The following is a 17,331-nucleotide window of genomic DNA, read 5'->3' as shown; positions in this document are numbered from 1 at the left end:
ATTTTATGGCAAATGAGCTGCTTATCCAGTCACCACTTCTTTCCTGCACTATCCGAATATCCTCACTCCTTCTCTTGTGGCACGTGCAATGTTAAAATGAAATACCTCACTAGAAAACTACTCACTTTTTTCAATAAACCATTTTTTTCTACCAAGAGCAGAAATGTCTCCCCGAAGGCCCATCAAGCAAACAGAAAGCAGTAGGGCTGCACAAGGACTCCAGCAGCTCCCAAATTTGTTCCCAAAGTGTCTCTGTGTCATCACACTGAAGTGCACCTCCAAGATGGCCCTGCCATTAAAATTTACAAAGATTTTCCTTCCTTTCCTTGTTTATTATGTGAATTTTTATGTTCATCTAGCACAGTGAATGAGTAAATCTCCTCTATGATTTGTGAGGTTTACCTTTCTATATCTCCAAAAAAAAATGTAACTTTAAAAGAGAACAACAATTTAAAATACCGGAGACTGACAAAACCTTGTTCCACTGCATATTTTTATTGAGCCCATTTGTACATCTTCATGACAATAATGTTTAGTAAGTTTTTTTCTTGTTTTCACTGTAAAGCTATCACACTGTAGTTATTTTTCTGTATCTTAATTGATTCTCAAACCATATTTTATACACTCTTAAAATTTTAACGCTAACTAGGATCCGGCCTTCCTGGATAGCAGAAGATTGTCAAGTCAGGTTGTTGTAGTTAGTTATTAAACACAATAGCATCAAAATATTTTGCCTACTAAAAAAAATCCCTCTTGTTTACACATTCATTTACTGGTCTTAGTCACTTCATTTATGACTGTTATTTTGGTAATGTGGAAGTGCATGCCACGCGCATGCTACACCTTGTGGCCTTTGGAACGGTAGACAATAAACAGCAAACCTGTCCAGATTCCCTCAAATCAAGGCACAGCACACTTCTGCTTCAAAGAATCGCTATCACTTTTTACACCAGCAGCAAAAGTCACTTTCTTCTCCAGCCCCACTGCTGTCCAATTGACGTTTACTGCAATCCTTTTAAACTGATGTTTGAAATACCACATGCCAGCTTCTCCAAACTCATAACTATCAGTGCCATTAGTGCACATTCATGCACTGATACCGTAAAGGTTTTAGAAAGCTTAAATAGACAGAAAACATGAGTTCTATCTATCTCGGCCATTGAAGTTTCAACAATTGCTTCACACAGAACAGAATGAAACCAGAATCAACCTAATTTACTCTAACTCATGATCAAGATCAGGGCACTTGCCTGAGAGTTTTGAAGTTCAAAATTATGTTTTTGTACTGAATTAGGTGGATTATTGGTGTTATAAATGGCTCTGAAGTTCTTCCTCTATGGTTTTGACTGGGAATCCCACTCTGATCCTAACAAAACATTCATGAAATCACATATGTTCTCATCAAAGTTTTCCATTTCATCTATCTGGAATGAGCCAGTAAAATCCTCAAAAAGCCTTGATAACGTCCTTGGATATCTGCAGATTTTAATCAATGCATAAACAACAAGGAAGAAGTGACTCTTATTTATGCCTTTATTGTTGCTCAAATTGCCAGAATCAATTCCTTAAGCCATAAATAGTGTGAGGACAGATTTTATTTGCAGTTTAATCTATTTAATGGTTTGACTTCTTAGTTCACCCAGTTGAAGTTCAGATATGCTGCTAATTATTATATGATCATTGTTACACATCAGCCAAGACTCACTCTTTTTCACAATTTAAGTGAACTAAAGTCAAAATGGCTCTTGGGAAACTTCAACTGCTTCCTGAAAATGTGTCAGAGGAAGAGTTGCTGTGTATAAGGACAGAGAAGGGGCTTAGTTGAGGTGTCTTGACTTTAGGAGGTGCCATGGAAGTTATAGAATCATAGAATCATTACGGTTGGAAAAGACCTTTAAGATCATCAAGTCCAACCATAAACCCACCACCTCCCTGCCTGCTAAACTATGTCCCTGAGTGCCTTGTCTACACGCCTGGGACACTGCCAAGGACAGTGACTCCACCACTTCCCTGGGCAGCCTGTTTCAATGCTTCACCACTCTTTCCATGTAGAATTTTTTTCTAATATCTAACCTGAACCTGGTGCAGCTTGAGGCCATTTCCTCTTGTCCTATCGGCACATAGGTCGGAAGAGTTTCCAGCAAGCCACGGATGGATGCAGCTGCAAGAGGCCCTGTTCCCACCAGCAGCACACTTGAGTCTAGGAGAGCTGCAGGGTTGCTCTTCCTGCTAGAACAGGTTTCCAGTTGCAGCAGGCAATTCAACTCAGTTCATTCTGATAGCTTGAGCTTTGAAAATCCACTTCCACCCCATGGTTCACAGATAGGAATAAGTGAAAATCACCGTGTGACTCTCACTGCTGCCATCTCTGCAAGCAGCAGGAGACAATTTAGGGAGTATCCAGAAGATACTCTTGCTTAGTGTTCATGGGGAGAGGCCTGGAGGTATGAATAATTCTGAATGTGTCCTATGTGTCTGGTGAAAGAGGAGTGCTGGGAAGGTCAAAATGAATTCTGTAGTTGCTCTAGGTAAAATGAGCTGGACTTTTTAAGGTGAACATGCAACATGTAAAACTAGATATGGGAGGCAGGAACTATGGACTTCAGAAGGCTACGATGAATGGAGATTCAATAAACAGGAAAGACTACCTTGCCATACATCTCCCAAAACTTAAGATCAAGAAGAATCTGAGCCTAGATGCAGAAAGAAGAAATGACACTAGAATTATCTTGCTAGAAATTTGGACTTCTCTACTTAGCCACTTCTGTTATTTAGTAAGTGCTTGTTTTTCCACTAAGCAACTCATCTCTGTTTTCCTTGCCCTTCCAGTCTAAGCTGGACAAGGCTAAATACTTACCCACTGAAACAGAGCTGAGAGATGCATTTTTATTTCTATCCTTTATGTCTGGAAACTGTAGTTGTGGCTTCTGTCACATATTTGCTGGAATGTAGAACAAGATATGTGGGAGATTGAGGACTGGGAAGAAAGTTCCCAGTCCTTTACTTGGATGCAACTAGCCGTCCTTAGGTTCAGAATTTGCCTTCCTTAGGTTTCAGAATTTGGGATTTTTGGTGAGCACTGAGAAGAAAACTTCTATGAAAAGACAGACTGCGGAGACTAGAAGTACAGAACTGTATAGAAATTGACTGGCAAAAAAGGGAAGAATGTGAAGCATGCAGTTTGAGAGAAAATGGAGGAGAGTGGAAGATGCAGGTTGTGAAAGATGAAAAATGCACTCTTAAAATCTACATTTAAATACTATGTTATGTTCTGAATTTGACCAGTACTGGGACCAGGAAAGCCCTAACCCACAAAACAAAATAAGGAGTTAAATAGGAAGGAGGTTTTATGCAAACGACACTTTATAAAAGTGTATTTTCTCTGAAGATGATAAAATGCACTAGGTATCTAGTGTCAAAAAGACATGGGGCTAAAAATGGGTGATCTGGTTAAAAATCCACTCTGCCCTTGAAAAATCAATTAGTCATGTCTTGAAATGAGTTATGAAAAAAAATCACGGAAATCTTCTCTGACATACCACTTTCTAGCCAAAAAATCCGCCCATCTCTCCAGCTGACTCATGCAGCCAACTCCAGTCTTCTTTTTGTCCACTAAAACTTGTAGTAATGTGCGTGGGCTGTAATAGTACATTGCTTCTCACAGCCATTGGAGAGGTTCACATTCATCATGCTGTAACACAATATTCTGCAACATTACTCGGTTCAGCAACGTTTGTCCAACTCTTTGTAGCATATACTGGTACTCATCTCATGCAGAGAGAAATTGGCACAATGGCAGTTGTGGCATCAAGTAGGTTTTAGCTATAAATTCATCCAGCTCTGTATTTACTTATATATAACACATATTACATTAATAACACATTACAATGATAATAATGCTGGTTCAATTACATTCATAAGCATTAGTGTTCTTTTTAACTATTTAACCTCGGGTGGGATTATGGCATAAGTGTATCCTCTGGAACAATATTCCTTTCAATCTTACCTTGGCTACTTATGTGTTTTATAGGCATTGGTATGAAAGCACTGCATTTCCGTGAGGGAAGTCGAGTATCGTAGTGAGTGATGATCATTTATATTGTAGTAGGAGATTTTCACACTTCATTTGCAGATTCTTCTCTTGGATTTATTTATTTTCCTTTACATAAGTTCAGGGTTCCACAGAATGTATTTCATATTTCTAATTTTCCCTCTTTTGACACATTTGTTTGTAATGTATCAGCACTCAGATTTCTATCACTGCCTGTTGTTACTACAAGTGGAGTTCTCAGTATATGCTTTCTATGGAAAACTAATGGAACATTAAAATTTTTTAAATGTCTCTCTCTTTTCTTACTGAAATTGTCTTTTATCGCATCCTTAAAAGAATCCCCAAAGATTAATCCTTGTAACACACAGAGCGTATGAAATGTGTATGAGAGGCTACTAATTACATTCCAAACCCCTAGCAATTACACAATATTCTCAGAAGTGTCTATGGTGGAAATTTTTATGAAAGAAAGAAGGAAAAGAAAAGAAAAGAAAAGAAAAGAAAAGAAAAGAAAAGAAAAGAAAAGAAAAGAAAAGAAAAGAAAAGAAAAGAAAAGAAAAGAAAAGAAAAGAAAAGAAAAGAAAAGAACTCAATACTGCTGCCAGCCATAATTTTGTAATAGGCAATGATCGTTTTGTGATATTTCAAAGCTCTTGTTTTTATTTCAGAGAGCCAGAAAAAAAAAAACCGGCTGTTCTGTGATAGGGGATTTTGATGGCAAACAATACTGAAGGAACCAGAAGGAAAGTCTTGGCTGTGGCTCCTCCAGGTGAAGTGTCAGCCTTGACTTTTTCTTTGGAAAGGGTCTACTGGGGAGGGTTTCTCATACTTCCTAGCAGAGCTGTATGGAGTCACAATCCCTTACCCATTAATCCTAACATCGAAGCTAATCAACACTTTTACTAGCCAGGTTTATTTTTAACCTCGTTATCATTCTGATGGACATAGATTTGAGTATGATTACTTGTCCAAGTTGGAACACTATGGCACTTGTGCCGCCCTTTTATCAGCTGCAGCTAAAGATATTTGATTGCAGTGTGATGGGATAAACTGAGGTACTAAAAACTGTGCTGACAGCTTGTTTTCACTACACTCCTCCTTTGCTTGATATCAGCAAATGGATCTGATGCTGACAGCAAGGAACTGCTGCTCTCCACACATCTCAGCAACTTAGGATACAGAGAAGATCACCAGCCACTTCCTTCCTTCCAACTGCAGTTTTCCTCATAAGTCAATGATTAAAAATGTTGCTTTATGAATGGTCAGAGCCAGTCAAAAAAGGCAAAACAAACAAACAAAGAACCCCCCAAAACCCTAACAAACTCTTAAAGGTATTTAAGTATCTAACATAGAGAGGAAAAAAAGAAAGAAAGAAACAAGGAATAGTAATTTTTTTCAGTTACTAGGCACCAAAACTTTCTTTGTCTACATCATTTCCTAGATGTAAAGACAGCACGCTGCTGTCTGCGCTCCTTCCTAATAAATTGCCAATTCCATCTTCAGACCGACTCCTAGTCTGAAAAACAAACAAACAAAAAAACCCGTAATTTTCTTTCCCTTAAATAACGAAGCAGCAGGAGAAACACACACACACACATATGATTGTTTGACAAGCGGCATCAGGGCTGGCACTTTCTTAGGGGTCATAAGCGAGTCTTCAGTGAATTAACTTAGCAGAACTTTGCTCTTCGAGCTCCTCAGCTAAATGAGCTAATTACGCGATAACGACAGACACCCTCCGCAGCCGGGCCATCCCATGCAAATTTATCGTTCTAATTGACCAGTAAATTGATTTATGGACTGTCCGCACAGGCTTTTACCGTAGCTCATCGAGGCTTCCAAAAAGTACTTTTATATATGTATATATATCTATATCCCGAGCGATTAGAATAATCAAAGCAGTTTATCTTCTGAACGTTTTTTTTTCCCTCCTCAGGAGAGTTTATCAACTTCGTTTCTGAACCCTTACCCAAGGCAGCTCTCGCGGCAGGAAAGGGGGGGTATTTTTCCATTGCGGGGCGGGGGAAGGTGCGCTGGCTTCACCGCGGCTCGCGGCGCGGCTGGCAGCCCCGCTCCGCGCTCCGCGCTGCGCCCTGCAGCACCTCCGCCCAAGGGCGGCCGCGGCGCACGGGGCGCGCAGCGCGGGGGAGCCCGTCGGGGCCGCGCGGATCCCCCGGCCCGGGCAGCGCCGCGCAGCACCGCGCAGCGCGGCAGCTCCGCCCCCGGCGCCGCGGCCGCCCCATAAAGGCAGGTGCCGGCGGGCAGCGGCGGCTGCCCTAGCGCGGAGCATCCGCCGGTGCGCAGAGCGCCCAGCAGCGCCATGGGGCCCGCACCGCGCCTGGGGCTCGTCCTGCTGGCGCTGCCGCCGCTGCTGCTCCTGCTCCTGCTGCTGCCGCCGGGGGTGCCCGCGGCGCTGGCGCAGCGGAGCTCGGGCAGCCCCCCGAGCGAAAACGGCTCGCAGAGCTTCGCCATCGTCTCCTTCAAGTGGAATCACGTCAAGGACCCCTATGTCATTACGCTCTGGGTACTGGTGGCCAGCTTGGCCAAGATCGGTGAGTCCGGAGTTATATCTTTAATTAAAGTTATATCTTAGTGTGTATGTCCTCTCCTTTCCCCTCCCTCCCCCCATCCCTTCTCCCACCCCATGTAAGGGAAGAAAGCTTATCGTAAGTCCACTGACCCGTTTTCAGGGGTTTTACTGTACTCTGTCCTGATTTCATAATACTGCCCTCCGCTGTGCTTAGCAGTGTGGTTTTCACCTGCCCCTGAGGGTTACCTGGTTCGTCTTCGGCGCCTGAGCCTCTGGCGTCTCTGCTTGGCTTCTTGCAAGCCCTCATCCTCCCTAAACCTCGCCTTATTCCCTGGGAAAGGCTCCCATGTAGCGGAGATCGCGCTCTGCTGCTTGTCCAACTGTGCCTGCTACAACCGCTTGTAACGTGCCGGCCTCCCGCTCACGATTGGTAGCCGTGTCAGCTACTCCGCTTCCAAGTAAACACCGCCAGCCACGCTCACGGGGCTTGGCGGAGGCTCTGCCGTGCCCGGCTCAGAGCCGGGAAAGGGTCTCTGGAGAAAGGCGCTGGGCTTTATCAGGCTGTAGACCACGGCTGGCGAAACACAGGCTTTAGAGCATGTAGAGATTTCTCCAAGAAAACAAGAGCATATATATAAACTCAATCCAGTTGTGGAGTCCTCGCTTTTTCATTCGTTCTAACTCCTGCGTGTTTAAACCCAGGACTTTGCCAAAAGTGATCTTACATTAACAAACCTCCAAAATCCACCACAACTAAGAAGGCATTATCAACTGCAAATCACTCGAAAGCTTTTCTGTGCTTGCGTTGATAACACTATTTGGAGATACCAGAGTCATCCTTTCTGGATCTTGCTTGTCACACGGGATCAGGGATGTAAATAGACAGCACAGGGAGGCACTGCCTAATGCACAAGCTAAATGCATTAAGGTTTGGGTGCAAAGTGTTGTCTCCAAATACAAATAAACCCTAATAAAACGTGTAAAACTGAGGGGAAAGCTATTAACAGGTGATCTTGAGTTTCAGGTATTTATCTGCCCATATTATAACTTTAATATCTTATCTGATTCTCTATTGGACTACACCTTGTAAATACTTTATGTTGAGATGGGTGATGTGTTAATGAGATTACAGGAAAAAAAACACTTTGATTTAATTGACTTTTGTTGATTGGCAGAACAAATATATTAAAACAAGTGACCATGTTAATTCCCTGTAAACTTGTCCTAAGATGACTTTCTAGTTTGAATATTCATTTTGAAATACTCTATTAATATTTGGTTTTGTAATTAAGGTTTGACTGCTTTATATATATATATATTTATATGCTGCTGTACAACTGTGCAGCACAGATAGTACTCTGTATCAGGGCTGTGGCATAAATGCTATAGAGGCAGCATTAACAGGACTGTGAGATGATCTTGCATTTAAACTGCAATGGCCTGGATTAAGATGAGCTCTTTTAACATGAAGTACTCGGTATAACTATAAACTCTTGATAAAGTACTAAATGTTCTGGAGTAATTCTGCACAAAAGCCAACTACAGAAGAAAGTCCAGGAACTGAGTGCCACTGGTTGTATTTTTTAATTATTTGTGCTCCTTTCACAACTGCACAGAGCATGTCACCTACTGGTAGACAGCATCTATCAGTATTTTCTGCACCAGTTTTCTTCCCCAAAGCTCTCGAGCTTAATTCTCTTCTCTCTTTCTCTATACATTTCTAATTTTAATGCTGTCCTCCTCTGGCCATAGTCTCTGAAGAAGCAAAGGACAAGTGCTGTGCTCTGTGTGAGAGCCTGTGAACCCGCTTGGTTTCCCCACTAGCCACAAGTAAAATACAGATGAGCAGAAATGTGCACTTGCTGTCCAACAGCTGGTTGATGCCGAAAGCGTGGAGGGGTCCATACAATCCAATGGGAAGGGACACCGAAGGACAAGAAAGCCCATCAGCCTCCTGACAGCTGGGGTATGTAGAGGGCTTTGGAGAGTAGACCAGAAGGTTTTGAAGATGAAAAAATGCCAAGACCAAGAGGGCTGATTCTGAAAGCAGATACAAAAGAACTGATGAAGAAGACGCAGAATGCTGCCCCTGGGTCTCTTGGTTTGCTAACTGAACAAGGGGGGAAAGATAGCAGAGTGGAATCATAGCCTGTGCTGTGTTATTCAGCAGGGTTGAGGGGTAGTTCTCACATATTCCTTGCTTCTCAGTGGATACAGAGGCTGGCGGGGATGTTTTATTGGTGGGTAGGTTTTAATAGCAATTGGGTTAGCAAAGAGTCTTCTGGGAACTGCAGCGACTTGACCTGTTACTGAAAGCTCAGGATGAAAATCGTACAAGGGGATCTTGCATTTTTTTGCTTTAGGTTCATTTTGCTATTTTATATGGCTTTGGGGAGAGTGTGTTTAATAGGGGATTCATGTGGCTCTGTTGAGGCTTGATATTCCTTGTTGTGTATGTACAGAATTCAAATTAGTGATGATGTGTTCTGTAACCAGCTATTGTTTGTGAAGTCTCACGACTGTGAAGCATCTCAAATGTTACCGGCTTTATGGAAAAGAAGCCACTTCTCCCATTCCTCCCCCCCTTTTTTTTGGCGGGGGGGGGAGCAATTCTACATATTGCTACAAATAAAAGTGTGGAAAAAAACTCTTCATACAACTGGCTTTCATGCTCTAAAAGAAAGCAATGAGTTTGTCTTATGTCTACTATAAAATTTTGGATGCCTGTCAGGGTACAGTTCTGCATATTATAACTGATTTAATTTGATCCTCTTCATTTGAAGTGCACCAACTCTTTATTCTAAGGTACAGAGTGTTCCACTTTGGCTAATGATCTTTATTTCCGCTTTTGATAGGCTCTCTTATCACTACCAATGAGTATCTTTATGGGATAAGGCCAATAAACTACTCACATGTGTAAAGTTAATCCTTAAAAACATCTTATCTGCATGAAGAAGGTACATGAGGTACATCTGAGAAACCCTCCTAGTGGACTTCAAGAGTTCATTTCCTTCTACCCTGCTTTTCCGAATGGAAGAAGCAATTCCAAAGTGTGTGCATGCGCACACATACAGTATATGTGTTTTATAAAAATACACACAAATAAACACATACTTGGTTAGAGACTGGGGCTTTTCCTAGTATAACTATGTTTTAAGGATGTAGTTTTTTATCAAACATACTTGCACTTTATGTTCCTGACTTAAGATTAGACATGTGCACCCTGGCTAGCCTTATGTGTGCTTTCTAAAGCCACTTCACCATGTTCTTGCCTCCATTCTTATACATCTGGAATAGAGCAGATCTTGAAAATAAGCCTTTAATGGACAGGAATGTAGATAAATGTAGCTAGAGATGTGTCAGATCTAGCAGAAGCCAGAAGTAAAGGAGAGATCAAAACCAGCTTTGTGCACAGGTCCTAGGAAAGAAATAATAAGCTCAACAAATGAGTTTATTTCTGTTCAGAATAACATAAATTTCAGGTTTTTTTTTTTTTTGATCAGTGGATTATGCTTTTTACTGGGGGGTGTTCACTGTATGCTAATTCATTTGCTCAAAATACTAGGAGGGAGAAAGATTGTACTTACATTTTCATTGAGTAGTAACTGGAGAACTTGTAAAATTTCTGTATGTGGTTTACATCTTTTTGTACAGTAGCATTTTTCAACAAATAGTTAATTGCTTATCCTGCAAAAATAAAAACTATAGAACACTTCTTGTTTTTCTCTTTTTTTGCAGCCGTAATGTAACTGGTGCCAGTGAAGCTCCTTGCATTACCAACCTGGAGTCTGAATAGTAAAGTTTACTGCCTTCACCTCTGTCATCTGACCTGTTAACCTTATGCTTTACTGGTCTTCCCCAAGGAAAGTTTTACCAGTGTAATTGTCCCAGTATGGTCAGATTGGTTAGATTAAGCTAATTGCTTCTGTTAAAAAGGTCATCCCACTTTTCCTTTTCCTTCTTCATCTCTGTCCCATGTTTCCGCCAGTGCCAGAAACCATCTGAGAGGGAAAGTGCCCAATTGTACGTACTCACCCCACCTCACTGCATACGCCTTTTATTTTCAAGGTAGTCTTGCTACCCATTGAGCTCTGTGAATTTTCTTATTGTGGATCAAATAAGCACTGGAGATTTTTTTAATGTCTGCATGGTTGCAACCAAATTCTGAAGTTTGTTATACTTTAATTTTAGAAACGGTAGTGAAATTTGAATGAAGAGCAACTGGTAAATCTGTCTTCAGAAATGCCTCAGTCCTCCAGAGAAGGAGTGGAGAGGCAGGTTTCAGTAGTAATGAACGCTATGGAGAAGGCTGCCTCAATGGTATTTCAAAAAGATGTCCATCATCCCTAAAATGTCATAACATGCATCGTATCTTTGATCTTATAGCAAGACAGGGTCCTAGTTTGAAATGGCTGCATGAGTCCTACGAGTTTCTTTTGCTGAATTCCTGATGGCAAACTACCCTGAAATCAAGGTTTGTTATTGCAAAGTTTGCTGTTACACTTCCAAATAAATTGACTACATACCCAGGATCCTTCATATTGCCTAGAACTATTCTGAGAACTGATATTAATTCAGAGCAAGGAGCTTTTTTTACGTGGAGCATTTAGTTAACACTAACATTGCCTTGGAGAATTTTAAACATGTTAGGGATGGGCTAATGAAGAAGCTGTGAAATGCAGGACTAACAACCCTCCCCCTTCAGACCCCTGGGCAATATTTTCTTTAAAGAAATCATTACTCCTTGTTCCAAAGCCAACTGTCAAAACAAAAGGCCGTTTCAGTCAAGGTTGCTCCTCCTGGCATTTTAGTAGTAGTGAAAATAGTCAATTATTCAGGGAATAAAAACAAAAATGTGAGAATAACTGTTCTACTGGACACTCTGTGTGCCAACTTTCACTAAATAATACCTTTGGGAAGAAACGTTGAAGGATGCTTAGCAGAACTTTATGGGAAACACTTAACTGAAAAGGGCGTGAGAGACTGTCAAGGTGAGGATACTGCCAGAGCCTGGAAAGTGAAGAGATAAAGTACCAGCCCTGTCATGACTGCAGTGCTTGTGAAGACCTGTTTTCATAGCACAGAGTGAGAATATGAAAAATGGCTCTGCACCATGACTAGTAAGACTGGTCTTGGTTACCTTCCCCCATAGTCTAAACCCTAGCCTAAGGGAAGATTCTTGATGAAGAGAAATGTCTTGTACTGTATTTCTTGCTTTATTGTTTCAGAAGTGATAAAGATTTTACTTTTTTTTTTCTTTTTTTTTTCTCCACTGATCTCAGTGGAATCTGGAATGGGTTGGCATTTATAAAGGAGGCAACTATGTCTCCTTCTTAGATATACCTATATTATCTTTCTTAGGGTAGAAAAAACAATTACACGGAATGCCAGCCATTTGTGTTGGTGACCGTCTTACATAACTGAGGTGTTTTCCTGGTGGTAAGACTCTGTGTTTCGTCTTGTACAGTGCTGTTCATGATACCTGTAAGCTTGCACGATTAAGTAGAGTAAGATTTCTGTCTTCCAAAGAATTAACTTAGATAAACATTTTAGGCAACTGAAAAGCAATTTTCCAGCAGAGAGTAATAGCTTAGCATTTCCAGGTCTAGGAACAATTGTGTAAGCCACGTTTTTATAAAATTTATAGTCTGTAGACAGATTCCATTTCTGCATTTTGTTCCCATTTTACTCTCTTTACCTCTCATCCTTTTCCTGTCCTTTTTGCCTCCCTGAAATACACATCTCTCCTTCCCTTCCCCCTACTACCTGCAAGTTGCAAGTCTTAATTATTTAGAGTAAGGAAGAAGATATCAGGACAGTATAATTCTACACGATTCAGATTACATCGCCCAGCGAATAGCAAATATACAATGGCAACTTGTGTGAATTACATAAGAAAACAATGGCATTTTGGGAATGGCCCTGAGTTGAATACAGTGCAGGCATGCATACCTAAGAGAGGATCTCTGCCATCAATTACTCCCAGGCACCTGTGTGCAAAGTGCTCAGCGTTCTTTGCAGAACAATGTGATCCTTTTAACATGTGGCCATAGGGTTGTCGAAACCATTGATTTACTGTCTTCAGATCTAAAGGCACTTATTACTAAGAGTGATCTACAAAATCCAGAATTTATTGCGAGCCTCTCATGTGGTAATGCAGCGGACCGCAGGCTGAGAAATAATTGGCACAACCAGTAAACGCCTTCGGGTGTGCACCATGTCTACAGGAGAAAGGCTCAGCAAGGTCTTCTCTGGTTTTGTGGAATCCCAAGTGCTAAAGTTCATCACAGGGATGTTGGAATTGGAAATCTTGATTCGTTATTTGGACGCATTAGTAAGAAAGCTGAATCTTCAGTGTTTTGCGCTCTTGTTACCAGATGTCTACCAAAAGTCTGTGAGCTTCATTGTCAGCTTACTTAAAGAAATATTTTGAATTCAAATTCCAAACTCCTTTCCTCTCTACTTACCATGTCTTTATCGCTCTGAAATAGTAATGTCAGAAATGGGCTGGTGACTGAGGTCTTTTATAGCTTCTGTATAGCTCTTTTTATTCCAAGATGAAATGCAGTGTCCAAATACTTAGAGGAACATTTCTTATCTGAATATTCTTTTGTTTACTTTCAGTGCAAGTAAATGAATGTCCCAAGGGACTAAGGGCTCTTGTTATTCTTTATCTTGCTAACAAGTGGAATCCATTTAAAATTATAGACTCTTAAAAACACTCTCTGTAAACTGGAAAGCGTGGCCGGCTTGCTGGTCTGTGTTGTAATATTTTGATTCCTTTTGTAAACGAGCTTACAAACTGTTCACCTCTGTGAAAGGAGTGACGTGATACCCAGTTGGCTGCAAGGTAAAGCACTGTAAAGTCATAAATACTGAAACTGCCAGCTGACAAGGAAGAGCCAAGATGGAAAGCAAGACCTCAAGTGGAAACATTTTTAATTAAGACACGAATAGTAAATGACTGCTCATGGAAGAAGAAAACTGAAAGATGTTCTGAAAGGCCTAAGTAAAAGCAGGGTTTTAAGTAGGTGGCTCTGCAGAGGTTACTCTTTTCAATAACTGAAAGTGGAAGAAGTCATTCTGGCTTTGCTAATTTGTGCCTAAGTGAGTTCTTCTGCTTTTATTTATTGAAGGAAAAAATGCCTAGCCCTTTTGCCAGTCCCAAATATTAGTCATCAAGAAAAAAAAAAAGTAGATTATGTGCTGGTTTTAGAAAATATTTGGTTATATTTTTAAGCATTTTTTCTACTTCTATTTTGGTGTTTTAGCAGTACTGCTGGAAATTTGTATGTAGATTTTTGAGCCTCAGCAGCTTAGACATACATTCACTTAACAACTGTTATTTAGTTGTTCAGCCACATTCATGGCAGATTGAATGAAACTGTGTTTGAATGCTTGCTCTTCTGTTTCTTTGCATAGCCTAGAGAGTTCATTTAAATTCCTGTAGGAGCTGATTTGAATTTGGTTGACAGCTTTAGCCCTGAAGCAGCTAAGATCCTCGCCCATGCCTTTCTGTTGTCTTACTCTTGGGGACAACTTTGAGACAATAGTGAACCACACTCTAAAGCTGACTTTTTCCTGATCAGAATGGCTCCTACCTCATCCTCTCTTCTGCCTTCTCCTAGCTGATACAGTGCAAGGTCCATCTCTTATTTCAATCAACTTAAACCATTGCCCATGATGAATTGATGTCCCAAGGAATAGTATTACTTGACTGGAACATGCAGTAGTGAGGACTATTAACTGGTACTGCAAGGTTCAAGCTGAAGCTAGCTAGTTCAGCAGGAACTGGACAAATGTGGAGGTGCTGGATGTACTGTTCCCTAAGCCCTGCAGAACATGTTCATAGATCTGCTTCCTTCAGATTCTTCTTCACTTACCATACATAGTTCAGCTTCCCCATTTGCAATGGATTTTTCTCAAGGAGCCTCCCGTGGTTCCCTTACAAAAATACAAAAAAAAAAAAAAAAAAAAACTCAAGCAGAATTATGCAGATGGATCCTTACATCATTACAGCCCTTTCCTCCCCTATAGAAAAGATTAAGAAGTCTCAGAGTCCTTGGCAGTTTTGTCCATGGTGGTCTCCAATAACTTCCTTTTAGGATACTCATTTATCTCCCATCTTTCTTCCACTTCACCCTGGACTGTGCAAGCTCTTGCTGTAGCTAGGATAACATTTTTTCTAGTCAGATAGGTATTTGTTCAGGATACATTATGGGAGTGTATTTGGGCTCTATTATCTGTTAAGATTAGTTGCAGTGGATGATCGTTAGTGAACGGTAGAGTACTCTCTTCTTTCCTAAGCAGAAATATTTAATAAATATTGTGCATTACTGTAATACTTGCTCCCATAATAGTTGCCATGTGGAGGTGCAATCAATAGATATATTTACTGACAAACAACTAATTTAAGTTGCAAGCACAGTTTTTCAAGCATAATAAGCTGAGTAAGACAGTCAACATTCAAATAAAAAACAGCTTCGTATTGATCAGTGTATTGAAAAATATTGTGAGAGAAAGGACAGAAAGGAAGAGATGGATGAGGGTGTTTTTATATATATAGCATTAAAACAATATAGTTAGATTGTGAGGGAAAAAGGAAAGAGAGTAGAAATTAATGATTTCATGAACATCTTAATATTTAGTCCCTATACAGATCTGTTCACTGAAGTATTTATTTCTTCATTTATGTTCATTTGTTACCATAGAGGAGATAAATATTTGGCCATAGTTCAAGAGGTTTTCTGATAGTAGTTCTTCCATTCATTAAAAGGGTTTTGTCATAAACTACTGCCTGATAGATTAAATATGGCCATCTCATAGCATAAATAGGCAATGTAAATCTTTTTAGACTTTGCTCTAAAAGTTGCTCAAGGGGATCTCAGGGTGACGTACCTGTGGTTTTGCATGTTGCCATGTAGAGTAAAGTATCTGTTGGAGGATATTACTTTTTAGAGGGTTTAAAAAAATAAAAAAACATTAATAACATTGCTTATTTTTTCCCACTAACAAGGCAGCTCCTAGACAGCATTGTTCTGGTCTGTTCAGGACTATGCCAAGTATTGCTTCAAATCCTGGAGCTACCTTCCATCTTCTTCCAATAATCCTACAAATCTTCATTTTTATTAGGACCAGGTCTGCATATGCTGACCTGTATATGCTTATATCTCATAGGCTGAAAAAAAAATAGTATAGACCGGTTATAAGAAAGTCCTGCAGTAGTGAAAACATAAAATGGATACCTTATATTACCTTTTTTTCTTGATAATATTTAGAAAAAGCTTGTGCAATATTTCTAATTTTATTAGAAATAAAAATGATTGCAAGCTCAGAAACCGTCCTTCTTTTCTCAGTGCAACAGATATGGGATCGAATTGCACAAAAGATAAAATTCACCGTTGTAATTCACCCTGCTGCCCCCCTCCCCGCCCAGGTTAAATCACTCAACTTTCATCACTCTGTGCTCTGAGGACGAGGGTATTACTCTTCACGTAGGAGTCTAAAGAAAGGGCTGTCACATTTATCATGGGGTGAAAGGGAGTGGCAATTCTTTAGCACATAATACATTAATCTTATTTGCAACCTTATGTTCCTAAGCATTTCAGTAACAGAAGTACATCTTGTTTTCGTGTCTTGAATATTTGTGCTGAAGACAAAGATTTTTTTTTCAGTAGCTTTTTCCTCTGAGGCAAAGCATTTCATTTTGACCACTTGATAGAGCGTCTTAATTATTCAGCCTTTCCTAAGAAAATGTAAGATTTAGTTTACCTTACTAAAAAGCATGGTTTTCAAGGCACTTAAATAGCACGGTTTGAAAATGTTAGGATGCAAAAGCAGCAGGAGGAAGTCTGAAGTTTCCTTCTGTTTATTGTGATTTAGAAGTAAAGCTTAAAACCAATCCAAGACAAACATGCTGCTGAAGGTGGAAGCTGAGCTTGTGCGTGTGTCCTGAAGATGTTATGTCGGCAAAGACCTGCCCAAAAATATAAGGATAAATGGTTTACGGCCACCATTTTCCCAGTGCTGCCTGTTGCAGCCTGTTCCATGACACAGGATGGAGGACTCCAACACTGTGAGCATCAGCAGGAGCTGGTCTACGTGCCCTCACATGATAAATGTATTGTGAGGATAGCTCAGTGACGCAGAGCAGCTCCTGCACCACTATGGTGCCATACTGCCAGAAACCCAGAAGTTCTGCTGGGAATGAGAAGCCTGCTAGGCATCCCACGCTTGGGGAAGTGCTCCTCACTTTGCAATATTGCTGCAATACAAACAAATCACCAAGCAAGTTTATTTGCTGACAAGCTAAAATCTCATTACTGAAATGAAAACAATAAAATATTGCTCAGATGCTCGTGGACAGAGCAGAAAGTGCAGAATCCACAGATTTAAGGAAAATTCAGCAGCAGTTTTCCATTTTGACTTTTGTTCATCTTTCATTTCACTCCATCAGCATACTTAGCTACCAAATTTCCAGAGACCATTGGAAAAAGCAATATTAGCAGAAAATTATGAAGTTTGACAGGTCCATGCTTCCATGCTTTAGAGCACAAATATGACTGACCTGTCCACTTTCATTTATAGTTGGTATAAAACAAAGTCAGTTCAGCCAGGTCTTTCTATTGGCCAAATGCTTTTTCACCCTAATATATTTTTTCACAACCTATCCTGGCCTTTACCTATATGCTATATAGCTAACCTTTCTCATTTTCCTTGTGTATACAGTACAAAACACTAATGCATAACT

At 40.4% G+C, this 17,331-nt stretch overlaps 1 protein-coding gene across 1 annotated transcript in view; it reads left to right on the top strand.

Annotated features, from left to right (window-relative positions):
* The first annotated feature begins 6,371 nt into the window (after positions 1-6,371).
* Positions 6,372-17,331, top strand: part of SLC9A3 (solute carrier family 9 member A3) — a 47,841-nt gene continuing 36,881 nt past the window's right edge. The window contains exon 1 of the mRNA XM_088526361.1: positions 6,372-6,603. Coding sequence (XP_088382487.1) covers positions 6,372-6,603 — 232 coding nt within the window. The remainder of the gene's footprint in view (positions 6,604-17,331) is intronic.

This window comes from Tinamus guttatus, unplaced genomic scaffold, assembly GCF_059628265.1.
Source record: "Tinamus guttatus ecotype Peru unplaced genomic scaffold, ASM5962826v1 Tinamus_guttatus_pri_ptg000025l, whole genome shotgun sequence".
Lineage (NCBI taxonomy): Eukaryota > Metazoa > Chordata > Aves > Tinamiformes > Tinamidae > Tinamus > Tinamus guttatus.
The sequence above is the reverse complement of the archived record's forward strand: the minus strand, read 5'-3'. Positions and strand labels throughout refer to the sequence as shown.